At 43.3% G+C, this 15,778-nt stretch overlaps 1 protein-coding gene across 1 annotated transcript in view; it reads left to right on the forward strand.

The window, feature by feature from the left end:
- The window catches only part of LOC133000177 (dedicator of cytokinesis protein 3-like), a 95,864-nt gene that overhangs the window by 53,114 nt on the left and 26,972 nt on the right, over positions 1–15,778 (forward strand). The window contains 17 exon segments of the mRNA XM_061070041.1: positions 2,233–2,409; positions 3,742–3,934; positions 4,188–4,315; positions 4,706–4,852; positions 7,252–7,350; positions 8,008–8,102; positions 8,220–8,295; positions 9,152–9,252; positions 10,359–10,417; positions 10,642–10,790; positions 10,915–11,000; positions 12,696–12,722; positions 14,481–14,576; positions 14,771–14,831; positions 14,939–15,032; positions 15,124–15,272; positions 15,577–15,663. Coding sequence (XP_060926024.1) covers positions 2,233–2,409; positions 3,742–3,934; positions 4,188–4,315; positions 4,706–4,852; positions 7,252–7,350; positions 8,008–8,102; positions 8,220–8,295; positions 9,152–9,252; positions 10,359–10,417; positions 10,642–10,790; positions 10,915–11,000; positions 12,696–12,722; positions 14,481–14,576; positions 14,771–14,831; positions 14,939–15,032; positions 15,124–15,272; positions 15,577–15,663 — 1,824 coding nt within the window.

Genomic DNA, 15,778 nt, shown 5'->3' on the forward strand with positions numbered 1-15,778 from the left:
TTGTGTGTTGTGATTGTGTGTTGTGATTGTGTGTTATGATTGTGTGTTATGATTGTGTGTTGTGATTGTGTGTTAGGATTGTGTGTTATGATTGTGTGTTATGATTGTGTGTTATGATTGTGTGTTATGATTGTGTGTTATGATTGTGTGTTATGATTGTGTTTTATGATTGTGTGTTATGATTGTGTGTTATGATTGTGTGTTATGATTGTGTGTTGTGATTGTGTGTTATGATTGTGTGTTATGATTGTGTGTTGTGATTGTGTGTTATGATTGTGTGTTATGATTGTGTGTTAGGATTGTCTGTTATGATTCTTTGTTATGATTGTGTGTAATGATTGTGTGTTATGATTGTGTGTTATGATTGTGTGTTATGATTGTGTGTTATGATTGTGTGTTATGATTGTGTGATATGATTGTGTGTTATGATTGTGTGTTATGATTGTGTGTTCTGATTGTGTGTTCTGATTGTGTGTTATGATTGTGTGTTATGATTGTGTGTTGTGATTGTGTGTTATGATTGTGTGTTATGATTGTGTGTTATGATTGTGTGTTATGATTGCGTGTTATGATTGTGTGTTAGGATTGTGTGTTAGGATTGTGTGTTATGATTATGTGTTATGATTGTGTGTTAGGATTGTGTGTTATGATTGTGTGTTATGATTGTGTGTTATGATTGTGTGTTAGGATTGTGTGTTATGATTGTGTGTTATGATTGCGTGTTATGATTGTGTGTTATGATTGTGTGTTAGGATTGTGTGTTATGATTGTGTGTTATGATTGTGTGTTATGATTGTGTGTTAGGATTGTGTGTTATGATTGTGTGTTATGATTGCGTGTTATGATTGTGTGTTAGGATTGTCTGTTATGATTGTATGTTATGATTGTGTGTTATGATTGTGTGTTATGATTGTGTGTTATGATTGTCTGTTATGATTGTGTGTTAGGATTGTGTGTTATGATTGTGTGTTATGATTGTGTGTTAGGATTGTGTGTTATGATTGTGTGTTATGATTGTGTGTTATGATTGTGTGTTAGGATTGTGTGTTATGATTGTGTGTTATGATTGCGTGTTATGATTGTGTGTTATGAGTGTGTGTTAGGATTGTGTGTTATGATTGTGTGTTATGATTGTGTGTTAGGATTGTGTGTTATGATTGTGTGTTAGGATTGTGTGTTATGATTGTGTGTTGTGATTGTGTGTTATGATTGTGTGTTATGATTGTGTGTTATGATTGTGTGTTAGGATTGTGTGTTATGATTGTGTGTTATGATTATGTGATATGATTGTGTGTTATGATTGTCTGTTATGATTGTGTGTTAGGATTGTGTGTTATGATTGTGTGTTATGATTGTGTGTTAGGATTGTGTGTTATGATTGTGTGTTATGATTGTGTGTTATGATTGTGTGTTATGATTGTGTGTTATGATTGTGTGTTATGATTGCGTGTTATGATTGTGTGTTATGAGTGTGTGTTAGGATTGTGTGTTATGATTGTGTGTTATGATTGTGTGTTAGGATTGTGTGTTATGATTGTGTGTTAGGATTGTGTGTTATGATTGTGTGTTGTGATTGTATGTTATGATTGTGTGTTATGATTGTGTGTTATGATTGTGTGTTAGGATTGTGTGTTATGATTGTGTGTTATGATGTGTGTTATGATTGTGTGTCATGATGTGTGTTATGATTGTGTGTTAGGATTGTGTGTTATGATTGTGTGTTATGATTGTGTGTTATGATCGTGTGTTGTGATTTTGTGTTAGGATTGTGTGTTATGATTGTGTGTCATGATGTGTGTTATGATTGTGTGTTCTGATTGTGTGTTATGATTGTGTTTTATGATTGTGTATTATGATTGTGTGTTATGATTGTGTGTTATGATTGTGTGTTATGATACATGCTCTACCACAGGGAACTCCTCTCTGTGCAGATTTGTGTTACTCTTATCAAACCTTAATATCTCACGAGAAGAAAGAAACACACCCGTGTCTCCTTTACAAACTGTTGCCATGACGACTGAGTTCCTCTACAGTAGATCTTCCTCTTCAGCTGCTTCCTGATCTTCTGCTAGTTGCTTTAATCTGACTCTTGTCTCCTTCATCTGCCTCCTTCCACTTGTACCTCGGACCATTCCTTGCCTCCTTCCCTCACCTCCTCTATCAATCTCCCACAATCCTTTGCTCCACCCTCCGGGTCCCTGTGACTCCTCCCTCCTCGCCCACGCCCCACAGGGCTCGCAGCCTTGTCCCGGGTCAAATCCAGCCCCAGGTCCTGCTGCTCCCTTAGCGTTAGCCACGCCCCCGGGTCAGTCCCAGCTCGCCGCCCCGGGGGGGGCACTCGGCAGCGGGGGGGCACCCGGCTGCGTTCAGGCCTGGAGCTCCAACGCTCTGCGGCCGTCGCCTCTGTCAGTAAGTAGACGTGTGGGGGGGGAAACAACCCCCCCGTCCCCCGTGTGAAGCCCAGAGTCCTGTCCACCTGTCCTGCTGCTTGACAACCTCACACACACACACACACACACACACATCACAGTCCTGTAACCAAAACACACCTGGTTCATTTTGAAATAGACAAATGGAAATAAAGAAGGACGACATTGTTTCGGTGGGAATTTAAAACAAAAAGATTTAAATCACAAAATAGAGAAAATAAGTTAAAATAAGTAAAATAAAGATAAAATAAAAAAATAAAATAAGTTTGACTATTTATGTTTTCATAAGTTGTTTAATTATCACAATATCAAACTGATGTGGAAGTTTGGTTTTAATTAGTTATTTGATGATATAGAAACGTCATGACGATTGGCTTCTGATTGGTTGATTGCATCAGACAGACCACGCCCACCACAGACGTGTCGTCCATCTTGATTCAGTCCGTGGTTTCATCCTCAGTCACGACCATCGACCTCCTTCTGCTCGGGTCACAGTCAAACTTCCGATTCGTTGTCTGATCCCACTTGTGTCCGTGCTGTGTGTTGAACGATTAATTAACTCCTCCCACTTCTCCCTCACAGTTCTTCTTCACGTCCGAGACTCACTGAGATTCTGTTTCTAATCCACTAACGATTCACCCAATGACTTTCCCCTTGTCCGCTTCCTGTGAGTCTCAACCAGTGAGAAGCTGAAATCGTAAAAATGAACTTCACTGTCGGACCCATAGATATATATATAAAGACTAGATGTCTCGTCTGCGTCGCCGGTCAACGGAGTCGAACGTCCGCACATGGCGGCCATCTTGCTACGGGGCAGCTCTCTCACCCATAACATTGTGTTGGTAAATAACCATAACTTCCTCAATTTTCAACCGATTTTTAAACGGTTTGGTTTGTTATAAACGTCAGAGATGTAGATATGACACTGCATACTTATGAATAATTAGGTTATTTTCCAAAAAACGCAATAATTTATGCAGTGTCATAACTACATCTCTTACGTTTATAACAAACCAGACCGTTTAAAAATCGAGCAAGTTATGGTTATTTAAAAAGTAAGTGCCACTACAACACAATGTTATACAATGTAGCTCACTCTAGCAAGATGGCCGCCATGTGCGGACGTCCGGCTCCGTTTCGAACGCGACATCTAGTCTTTATCTATATCTATGGTCGGACCCGTGTGGTGAAATGTTCAGCTCTTCACTGATTTTACGTCGACTGCGTTCTGCCTTCGTCTGTCACAGCTGCTCACCGTCTCCTCTCCTCCTCTTCCTCCTCTCCTCCTCCTCCTCCTCCTCCTCCTCCTCAGGCCGCTCTGCTCAACTCGTTCCCGGCCATCTTCGACGAGCTGCTGCAGATGTTCACGGTGCAGGAGGTGGCGGAGTTTGTGCGCGGCACGCTGGGCAGCATGCCGTCCACCGTGCACATGGGACAGTCCATGGACGTGGTCAAGCTGCAGTCCATCGCCCGCACTGTGGACAGCCGGCTCTTCTCCTTCCCAGGTACAGACTCCCTCAAACCAGGGCCGTGAATATAGATGAGGACAAATCATCTCCGTCGCCCCCTGGTGGCTGGCTGCACACGCTGATAAATATTATGAATTGAGTTCTTTCTGACCTGTAACACATCCTTCCACCGATGCTTGTGGAAATGTATCCAGTAGTTTTTGTAGGATTCTGTTAAATAGTGTGTGTCTGTGTGTGTGTGTGTGTGTGTGTGTGTGTGTGTGTGTGTGTGTGTGTTGTGTGTCCTCAGAGTCTCGAAGGATCCTGCTGCCCGTGGTCCTGCATCACATCCATCTGCATCTGAGGCAACAGAAAGAGTTGCTCATCTGCTCTGGAATACTCAGCTCTATATTCTCTATAATCAAGACCAGCTCACTGGTAACACACACACACACACACACACACACACACACACACACACAGACACACACACACACACACACACACACACAGAGACATAGACACACACACACATGTACACAAGGTCTTCCTCTTCCTGTCTCAACAATCGTCCCGTTTTGAAAAGCTTGATGAAGATGTCGAGTCCTTCAGAAGGATTCGTCCTCTGTGAAAGTGTCCGTCTCTCGTTGTGGGTGTGCTAGTTTTATGTCTTTGAGAGTCCTGCACGGGTGGGGACATGAAACCGGGTTCATGCTCCCGTCCAGCAGGTGTCAGTCTCTTCACAGGAACAGTGCTGCTCACTCTCCTGTGTTTCATGTTTGTAATCACCATGTCTGAGACAACCCTTGGTGTCCCTCTGGTCTCCAGGACACGTCCGTGCAGGAGGAGGTGGAGATGATGGTGGAGTCTCTGCTGGACGTCCTCCTGCAGAGCCTGCTGTCCATCATGAGCAAGAGCCAATCGCAGGAGGCGGTAAGGGGTCAACGCTGTCCGCAGTGCACCGCGGAGATCACTGTTAGTAACTAACAATACGACTACTACTACTACTTCAACTACTACTACTACTAACCTGTCTCATGTCCCATGTCCCTCGTCCACCCTGCACCTGCCTGCTCCTCCATCCCAGCGCATTTTAAGACCTGTTGATTTCACCCTTTATTTTTTCAGTTAAGCATCCACCTTTCCTCACACCTGTCCTCAAACCTGTCCTCACACCTGTCCTCAAACCTGTCCTCACACCTGTCCTCACATCTTTCCCTAAAATCTGTCCTCACACCTGTCCTCAAACCTGTTCTCAAACCTGTCCTCACACCTGTCTCCACGCCTGTCCTCACACCTGTCCTCAAACCTGTCCTCACACCTGTCCTCACATCTTTCCCTAAAATCTGTCCTCAGACCTGTCCTCACACCTGTCCTCAAACCTGTCCTCACACCTGTCCTTAATCCTGTCCTCACACCTGTCCTCACACCTGTCCTCAAACCTGTCCTCACACCTGTCCTCACATCTTTCCCTAAAATCTGTCCTCACACCTGTCCTCAAACCTGTTCTCAAACCTGTCCTCACACCTGTCTCCACGCCTGTCCTCACACCTGTCCTCAAACCTGTCCTCAAACCTGTCCTCACACCTGTCCTCACATCTTTCCCTAAAATCTGTCCTCATACCTGTCCTCACACCTGTCCTCAAACCTGTCCTCACACCTGTCCTCACATCTTTCCCTAAAATCTATCCTCACACCTGTCCTCAAACCTGTTCTCAAACCTGTCCTCACACCTGTCTCCACGCCTGTCCTCACACCTGTCCTCAAACCTGTCCTCAAACCTGTCCTCACACCTGTCCTCACATCTTTCCCTAAAATCTGTCCTCATACCTGTCCTCACACCTGTCCTCAAACCTGTTCTCAAACCTGTCCTCACACCTGTCTCCACACCTGTCCTCAAATCTGTCCTCAGACCTGTCCTCACACCTTTCCCTCAAACCTGTCATCACACCTGTCCTCACATCTGTCTCCACACCTGTCCTCACATCTGTCCTCACACCTGTCCTAACACCCCTCCTCACACCTGCCTGCTCACCTGTCCTCACACCTGCCTGCTCACCTGTCCTCACACCTGTCTTCACACCTGTCCTCAAACTTGTCCTCAAACCTGTCCTCACACCTGTCCTCACACCTGTCCTCACACCTGCCTGCTCACCTGTCTTCACACCTGTCCTCAAACCTGTCCTCACACCTGTCCTCACACCTGTCCTCACACCTGTCCTCACATCTTTCCCTAAAATCTGTCCTCACACCTGTCCTCACACCTGTCCTCACACCTGTCCTCACACCTGTCCTCACACCTTTCCTAACCCCCCTCCTCACACCTGTCTTCAAACCTGGCCTTACACCTGTCCCTTTATCTGTCTTCACACCCGCCTACACACCCCTCCTCACACCTGTCCTCACACCTTTCCTCACACCTGTCCTCACAACTGTCCTCACACCTTTCCTTAATCCTGTCCTAACACCCCTGCTCACACCTGTCCTCACACCTGTCTTCTAACAGCTGTCCTCATACCTGTCCTCACATTCCTATTGTTCTTCTCATCAGACGTAACTCAGTCTTCGTCCTCCTCATCCTCGTCTCCTGGATGCTGCCTTGCACGCTTAAATCATTCTTATTAATACTGTGTATTCTGTGTATTATACTGTGTATTCTGTGTATTATACTGTGTATTCTGTGTGTTATACTGTGTATTCTGTGTGTTATACTGTGTATTCTGTGTATTATACTGTGTATTGTGTGTATTATACTGTGTATTCTGTGTGTTATACTGTGCTCTTTGTGTGTGTGTCTTAGTTCACCTGTAGATGTGTCATGTTGTGTTTCTGAGTCAGGTGCTCTTCTTTCTCAGCAGTTTCATTTTTAATCTTTTTACGTTTTTAAAGACAGATTTGAATTTCTCTTCTTTTATATTTTAACTTCATTTTACTCAACAACTACATCCTAACACAAAGGTGATAGTTAAGAGTATATAGTGTAATAATCTATATACTGTTAGGAGTTTGTTTACATGGAGATCGAGGGCGAATGATGCGTCTCACACGGGGACAGTAAATAAAGATGGAGGACACGTCTCCTCCTGGTGCTGTGAAACATCCTTCAGAAATATTATAAGGTTTATAACGTGTACTGCAGCCAGCCACCAGGGGGCGACTTTGGCCTCACTTTTGGGAGCTGTCCTGTCGTCCATCTTTATTTCCTGTCGATGCTCTTACGTTGCACCAGATGTGAGCGCCCCCTACAGGTGTAAGAGTGAGTGTGACTCTCAGGTCAGTAGCTGGGGTCTGTTTGAGAAAGAGCTTTGTGTTTTCACACATGTTTCCATGTGATTGTCTCACGTGTCTGTCCCACCCCCCCCCCCCGCTGGCAGGGCGAGTACGTGTCCTGCCTCCTGTCTCTCCTCCGCCAGATGACCGACATCCACTTCCAGCACCTGATGGAAAACTTCCAGAGCAAAGAGGAGCTGAAGGTAAAAGACTTTCAGGTCCTGACGCCTGAAAAGTGAAGTGATTCAGAAGAGACGTAAAAAGAGACGAGATGAGATAATGTACAGTTACATAATATACAGTACAATATGATACAATACAATACGATGAGATATAAAAACAGATCAAATAAGATCAAATAAGACACAATAATAGACAATATGATATGATGTGATTTGAAACAGATTTGATATGATATGATACCATGAGAAAAGATACAAAGTGATATGGAAACGATCATATACAATATAATTATGATAGGATCAGATATGATGCCAGAAATTACAAAAAGATATAATAAATCAATATACGTTAACATGTGAAAATATTAAACAAGATAATATGAGAGAAGATATGGAAAGAAAGGATTGGATTCTCTACGAGTAAAAATATGCACATAATGTACATTTTCCACGACACACAGATTATTTTGGATAAACTTCAGAGGCACAGGAGGATTTCTTGAGGATGTATAAAAATATAAAAGGGTGTAAGTTCACAATAAACGATATACATATGAATATAATTGGTTTATGTTATAAAGATAAAATATAACTTGAACATAATGCAGTAGATACTTTATAAATAAATCTGATTGAGGCCTGAGGCTCAGGAACGTTTTCTACATTTTCTGTTTTCAGGAATTCCTGCTGAAGATTCTGTGTGTGTTCAGAAATCTGATGAAGCTCAGTATCTTCCCTCGTGACTGGAACATCATGAGACTGCTCACCAGCAAGTAAGACGCAGACATGGAGCTCCTGCCCCCCCGACAGCTTGGACCCACATCTGACACTGTGTGTGTGTGTGTGTTTGTGTGTCTGTGTGTGTTTGTGTGTGTGTTCTCTCTCTGCAGCATCATCCTGACCACGGCTCAGTATTTGTCACCTGCGCTTCACAAGAACTTCACCGAAGCAGAGTTTGATTTTAAGGTGTGTGTGTGTGTGTGTGTGTGTGTGTGTGTGTGTGTGTGTGTGTGTGTGTGTGTGTGTGTGTGTGTGTGTGTGTGTGTGTGTGTGTGTGTGTGTGTGTGTGTGTGTGTGTTACTGTGTGAGAGGCTCAGTTGTGGAAGAAAACCACACACCGAAAACCACACTGTGTGTGTGTGTGTGTGTGTGTTACTGTGTGAGAGGCTCAGTTGTGGAAGAAAACCACACTGTGTGTGTGTGTGTGTGTGTGTGTGTGTGTGTGTGTGTGTGTGTGTGTGTGTGTTACTGTGTGAGAGGCTCAGTTATGGAAGAAAACCACACACCGAAAACCACACTGTGTGTGTGTGTGTGTGTGTGTGTGTGTGTGTGTGTTACTGTGTGAGAGGCTCAGTTATGGAAGAAAACCACACACCGAAAACCACACTGTGTGTGTGTGTGTGTGTGTGTGTGTGTGTGTGTGTGTGTGTGTGTGTGTTACTGTGTGAGAGGCTCAGTTATGGAAGAAAACCACACACCGAAAACCACACTGTGTGTGTGTGTGTGTGTGTGTGTGTGTGTTACTGTGTGAGAGGCTCAGTTGTGGAAGAAAACCACACACCAAACAGAAACTGTGTTATCACCTTTGTTATAAAGCAGGATATTTATTTATGATCCACCTCCACTCTGTTCTGATGACGGTTTAAAAAATACAACTATGAATTAAACAACAAAAGATAAATCCAGTAAATTCACAAAAAGAAAATAAAAAATAAAAATATTCAAGATGGTAAAAAAACATACATTTTCAATTTGTGTGTGTTTGTGTGTCTGCATGTGTGTGTGTGTGTGTGTATGTATGTGTGTGTGTGTGTGTGTGCAGGTGTGGAACTCCTACTTCAGTTTGGCCGTCCTCTACATCAACCAGCCGAGTCTGCAGCTGGAGAACCTGAGTCCTGCCAAGAGGAAAAAGGTTTTAGACAAGTAAGTGGAGGAAACAGGAAGTAACTGATTATCACTTCACTTTGTCTCCATATTTCATGTTCATGTGTTGCATCAGCTACACAAAACATATGAAAAGTAAAACATTCCCTGATATAGTTGAAAGGAGAAATTAACCCCGTGGAAATATTTATTTAAATTCAATCAATCAATCAATCAAGTTTATTTGTATAGCCCACATTCACAAATAACAATTTGTCTCATAGGGCTTATTCACACAAACTTTATTTCCATAGCACCTTTCTAACACACAGTTACGAAGTGCTTTGCTAGTTCAAATCAAACAGTTGATGCTGGTTGTGTAATCCTGCTGATGAACAAACAGTGAAAACATGACCTGTGTGGTGGAGGTTACAAAACACAAGTTTCAGCTGTAGATCGAAACGTCATCTGCTCGTTTCACACGCGTCTGTTCAGTCTGTCTCTTGTGTGGAAAAGACACAAACCAGCTGAGCCACACAGGAAGGAGGCCGAGTGGTGACTGGTCCCAACGTCTGCTGCTCATGGGCGACAGAAGAAAATCACTTATTGTGAAAATTAGGATAATTAGACCAATATTGACCTGAACCAGAGAAAGTTTAAAACACCAGATGATAAACTTGTTCAGTTAGATTCTGCAAGTGAATGTTTTTCTGTGTCGTTTGTTTTATTATGTGATGAATCCCATTAAAACAAAAGGGGGGCGGGAATATTTTTTGTTTATTTGTTTATTTAGAAGGATCCCCATTAGCTCTACCCTAAGACAGAGCTACTTTTAGTGGGGTCCACATAGAAGACATACATACAGATATCAAACATTTAAAACATACATTACAATACCTATATCAAATATTTAAAACATACGTTAAATTACAAATATCAAAAGTTAAAATACATTGAATAATGATCATACAATTATATGTTACAAATATCAAAAATAAGTTAGTGGTTATATGCAGTTTTACCTTTGTCATGATATAAAATACTGATAGGTAATTCCATAGAATATAACCTGGACTATTGTGTTTCTTCTTTTAGTCTCAGTCAGGACATTCAGGTTTGAATATGTCCTCAGTCCCATGTTGTAAGGACTTCTTCCTCCTGTGCAGGTACGGAGACATGAGGGTGATGATGACCTACGAGCTGTTCAGCATGTGGCAGAACCTGGGTGAGATTGGACAGACTGCAGGAGAGTGGTTTACAGATGTGAACAGATGCAGGACGTCCTCCTCTGTGACGTCTCTCTGCTCTTTCATGGACACAAACTTTATTTACATCCCACTTGTCTCAACAAGGCCACAAGCGACCTGTTGCACTGCTTCTCTTTCCCTCCTGGTGTTGGTTTCATTGTGTATCGGTTGAGTGATTAAAGTGTGTGTGCTCCGGCTGCAGGTGAGAATAAGATCCACTTCATCCCCGGTATGATCGGCCCGTTCCTGGGAGTCACGCTGGTCCCTCAGGTGGAGGTGAGGAACATCATGATTCCCATCTTCCACGACATGATGGACTGGGAGCAGCGCAAGAACGGAAACTTCAAGCAGGTAAACACACACACACACACACACACACACACACACACACACACACACACACACACTTGATGACCTGCAGATGAAGAAGCCCTGATGGTTTGTGTTGTTTGTGTGTCTGTGTGTGTGTGTGCAGGTGGAGGCTGAACTGATCGATAAACTGGACAGTTTGGTTTCTGAGGGGAAAGGAGACGAGAACTACAGAGAACTCTTCAGTTTGCTGTGAGGAGCCTGAGCCGTCCGTCTCTCTGTCTCTCACCTTCGTCTCCGTCTCTTTTAATCTGTCTCTGTCTCTTTGAATCCGTCTGTGTCTCTTTGAATCCGTCTCTGTCTCTTTTAATCCATCTCCGTCTCTTTGAATCCATCTCTGTCTCTTTTAATCCGTCTCTGTCTCTTTTAATCCGTCTCTGTCTCTTTTAATCCATCTCTGTCTCTTTGAATCCATCTCTGTCTCTTTTAATCCGTCTCTGTCTCTTTTAATCTGTCTCTGTCTCTTTGGATCCGTCTCTGTCTCTTTGAATCCGTCTCTGTCTCTTTTAATCTGTCTCTGTCTCTTTGGATCCGTCTCTGTCTCTTTGAATCCATCTCTGTCTCTTTGAATCCGTCTCTGTGTCTTTTAATCCGTCTCTGTCTCTTTGAATCCGTCTCCGTCTCTTTGAATCCGTCTCTGTCTCTTTTAATCCATCTCTGTCTCTTTGAATCCGTCTCTGTCTCTTTTAATCCGTCTCTCTGTCTCTCACCTTCGTCTCCGTCTCTTTGAATCCATCTCTGTCTCTTTGAATCCGTCTCTGTCTCTTTGAATCCGTCTCTGTCTCTTTGAACCCATCTCTGTCTCTTTGAATCCGTCTCTGTCTCTTTGAATCCGTCTCTGTCTCTTTGAATCCATCTCTGTCTCTTTGAATCCGTCTGTGTCTCTTTGAACCCGTCTCTGTCTCTTTGAATCCGTCTCTCTGTCTCTCACCTTCGTCTCTGTCTCTTTTAATCCGTCTCTCTGTCTCTCACCTTCGTTTCTGTCTCTTTTAATCCGTCTCTCTGTCTCTCACCCTCGTCTCTGTCTCTTTTAATCCGTCTCTGTCTCTTTGAATCCGTCTGTGTCTCTTTGAACCCGTCTCTGTCTCTTTGAATCCGTCTCTCTGTCTCTCACCTTCGTCTCTGTCTCTTTTAATCCGTCTCTCTGTCTCTCACCTTCGTCTCTGTCTCTTTTAATCCGTCTCTCTGTCTCTCACCTTCGTCTCTGTCTCTTTTAATCCGTCTCTGTCTCTTTTAATCCATCTCTGTCTCTTTGAATCCGTCTCTGTCTCTTTGAATCCGTCTCTGTCTCTTTTAATCCATCTCTGTCTCTTTGAACCCGTCTCTGTCTCTTTGAATCCGTCTCTGTCTCTTTTAATCCATCTCTGTCTCTTTGAATCCGTCTCTGTGTCTCTTTTAATCTGTCTCTGTCTCTTTGAATCCGTCTCTGTCTCTTTTAATCCGTCTCTGTCTCTTTGAATCCGTCTCTGTCTCTTTGAACCCGTCTCTGTCTCTTTGAATCCGTCTCTGTCTCTTTGAATCCGTCTCTGTCTCTTTTAATCCGTCTCTGTCTCTTTGAACCCGTCTCTGTCTCTTTGAATCCGTCTCTGTCTCTTTGAATCCGTCTCTGTCTCTTTTAATCCATCTCTGTCTCTTTGAATCCGTCTCTGTCTCTTTTAATCCATCTCTGTCTCTTTTAATCCATCTCTGTCTCTTTGAATCCGTCTGTGTCTCTTTGAATCTGTCTCTGTCTCTTTGAACCCGTCTCTGTCTCTTTGAATCCGTCTCTGTCTCTTTGAATCCGTCTCTGTCTCTTTGAACCCGTCTCTTGCTGTTGACGCTCATTAACTCTGCTCTTCTGCTCTAACACTCTGTGTGTGTTTGCTTTGCTCTGTGCTGCGGGACTAGAACCCAGCTGTTTGGGCCCTACCCCAGGTACGACACCACCGACACACAGGAACCAGGTCTCACATCTGTAGGAAAATCATTATTTATTATTTATATATATATTTATTTTATTTATTGAAAAACAAGAGACAGACAAACAAAGTCAGAAAAACATAAAACACACGAGATTGGAAACATCGGGCTTGGTTTGTTTTTTCTCTCTGGATCGTTTGGGTTTGAAGTTTAGGCCTGAACTACACTTTAATTCAAAGTATAATATATAATACGAGTCCCTCCTCTGTAACGGACTCGTTCCCTCTGTGGACTCGAGTGTTGAAAACTCCAAATACACAACGTCCACAAACGTCAGAACCCGAACACGACGGAGTTCCAACACGTGGAAACCAAGTTTTCTCTCTGCTGAAACTCCAGCTACTTATTGAGTTAAAGTAAGATTTTATAAAGTTCAGCAGACGAGCGATGAACTGAACTAAGAGATAAAGGATCGAGTGATTCAATTCATTTAACCTGTTAAGCAGCACCGGCTCACGGGCGGGCCGGTGCTGCCGATAAGCCTCAAACATTGTTATTTTCAGATCTGCCTCGTACCGCTAGATACTGATGCAACATATCATTAGAAAGCTAAGATTCTTCCGATTCAACTGATGTAAACCATTTCAAGATCTGATCACCACAGCCGGTACAATTAACGTCTCAGTCAAGTCACTAACACAAAAAAAACATTCACAAAGTGGACGTCACTCACCTAAGAAGCATCATATTAATCCACAGATCGATAACATTCCAACGAAAACAGTCTTGGTACAAAGGTCCAGACGATCCAATCCAGTAACACAATCAGTCCAAAACACACTATTACATCAAAGAATAGCCACAGTCAGCTGTTGCGTAATCTCAGCGCAGCCAGCATCAAGATGTAAACAACATGAAAATGTTTATTTGTATAAATTTTAAACCATATGACCGGTTTTGCCTCCTTTATATAAAGGTATGATTTTGAGTGTAAAAGTTGCTTTTTTAGCCAAGGTAGTTACCATAGTTCCAAATGGCCTTTGTGGAAAACGCCTAGACATGCCTTTAGGAAAAAATCTGTGGTATTGTTATCAAATTTGAACCACGGCCAGTCAAGGCTTCATGCTCGGGTCCCAGTGTGTTTTCCAGATCATAAGTCCCAGCTAGAGTCATCTGCAGGCTTCTGTTTAACAAAAAATATTCAGGCGGAAATAAAAACCTTCTACTTCACTGTGTTCCAACTGCTATCACTCAATGTCAGTAGCACTTAGACTGATTCTGACTGTTGGGGGGGAAAGTTCACAATGTTACCTTTCAAAGAGACCAAGATCATGCATGTACTCCAAATGGTTCAAGAACAGCTTTCAATTTACTTTGGGTACTCCTCAGACAGGCATTTTAGGCGAATCTCACCCGCTGCTTAAGAGGCTTCAGGTTTATTTATTGTTGTGAACACAGATGTTACCTGTTTATATCTTAAATGATCTGTTTGCATATGTGAGATGATTTTAGGGAAGAATCCAGTTAAGCCTTGTTTCCTCGTGAGCTCATTAAAGTTATTTTCTGCTGTTTTACTTTAACATCACTAATGTTCTCTTCTCTCCCAAAGGTCAAATTAAGTGTAATGAAAGTTTAAAGTTCTTTTTTTTAGCATTTGCTTTGTTTTCATTTCGCTCAGTTTCGGTGAAAAGTGTCAAAACAAACGGACGCTCAGTGTTTTCAGATCCCGACGTCTCGACTCTGTGTTTAATTTACGCCTGTTTTTCCTCAAAGTCTGTTGGAGAAGATCGAGCAGGAGACGTGGAGAGAGACGGGCGTGTCCTTCGTCACGTCCGTCACACGGCTGATGGAGCGACTGCTGGACTACAGGTGACACACACACACACACACACACAATAATAATTATTAAAACTACAGCCAGAGTCAAACTAAAGCTCCTTATAGAGGCAGAACATTTCATTTCTCGTCCAGGAGGCTTCTTCAGTTCAGTTTGCAGATTTGTATCTTGTGGCCACGAGTCGTGTTTTGTCCAAATGTCCCTGAGCTCCTTCTCTTGTCCTCAGGGACTGCATGAAGGGAGACGAGACGGAGAACAAGAAGATCGGCTGCACCGTCAACCTGCTGGTAAGATCAAGTTTCCATCGGGTTTACAAAGTTTCATGGAAATCATCAAGCATTTTAAAAAGAGGAACTTTTGGAAGTGAGACTGTTGTTCCTGTGCTTTGTGTCAGAACTTCTACAAGTCGGAGATCAACAAGGAGGAGATGTACATCCGCTACATCCACAAGCTGTGTGACATGCACCTACAGGCCGAGAACTTCACAGGTACAGCACGCACAAACAGACACACACACACACACACTGTGTAGAGGGTGTATGACTGTTGTGGTTGTGCACGCTGGTTGTGTGTCCACAGAGGCTGCGTTCACTCTGCTGTTGTACTGGGAGCTGCTGCACTGGGACGAGCGGCCGCTGAAGGAGTTCCTGCATTACTCTGCTCAGACCGAGTGGCACCGCAAGGAGGCGCTCTGCCGCAAGGTCATCCACTACTTCAACAAGGGAAAGGTGCACACACACACACACACACACACACACACACACACACACAGACACACACGATGCAGTCCTTAAATATAACTGAGCAGTTTTATCTCTTATATTTCACTAGTCTCTATAAACAGATCGTACACGTGAATGAACAGAATCTGAAGGAAGAGACAAGATCATGATTCATTTAGAGCAGGGGCAGTAATGGAAGAGAAAGGAAATACGCCCTTTTTTGTTTGGCATCACACTAATGAAATCCTTGTGTGTGTGTGTGTGTGTGTGTGTGTGTGTGTGTGTGTGTGTGCCTGTGTGTGTGCTCCAGTGCTGGGAGTATGGAATCCCTCTTTGCAGGGAGTTGGCCTTCCAGTATGAATCTCTGTACGACTACCAGAGTCTGAGCTGGATACGGGTGAGCAGCTGCACCAAACCTCACACACCTGTGACTCACACACACCAGTGTCGCACAAACTAGTGTTTTCATCAGTGACTCATCCACACAACACGGCTCCGTTTCCATAGCGATT

This window comes from Limanda limanda, chromosome 4 (assembly GCF_963576545.1).
Source record: "Limanda limanda chromosome 4, fLimLim1.1, whole genome shotgun sequence".
Classification (NCBI taxonomy): Eukaryota; Metazoa; Chordata; class Actinopteri; order Pleuronectiformes; family Pleuronectidae; genus Limanda; species Limanda limanda.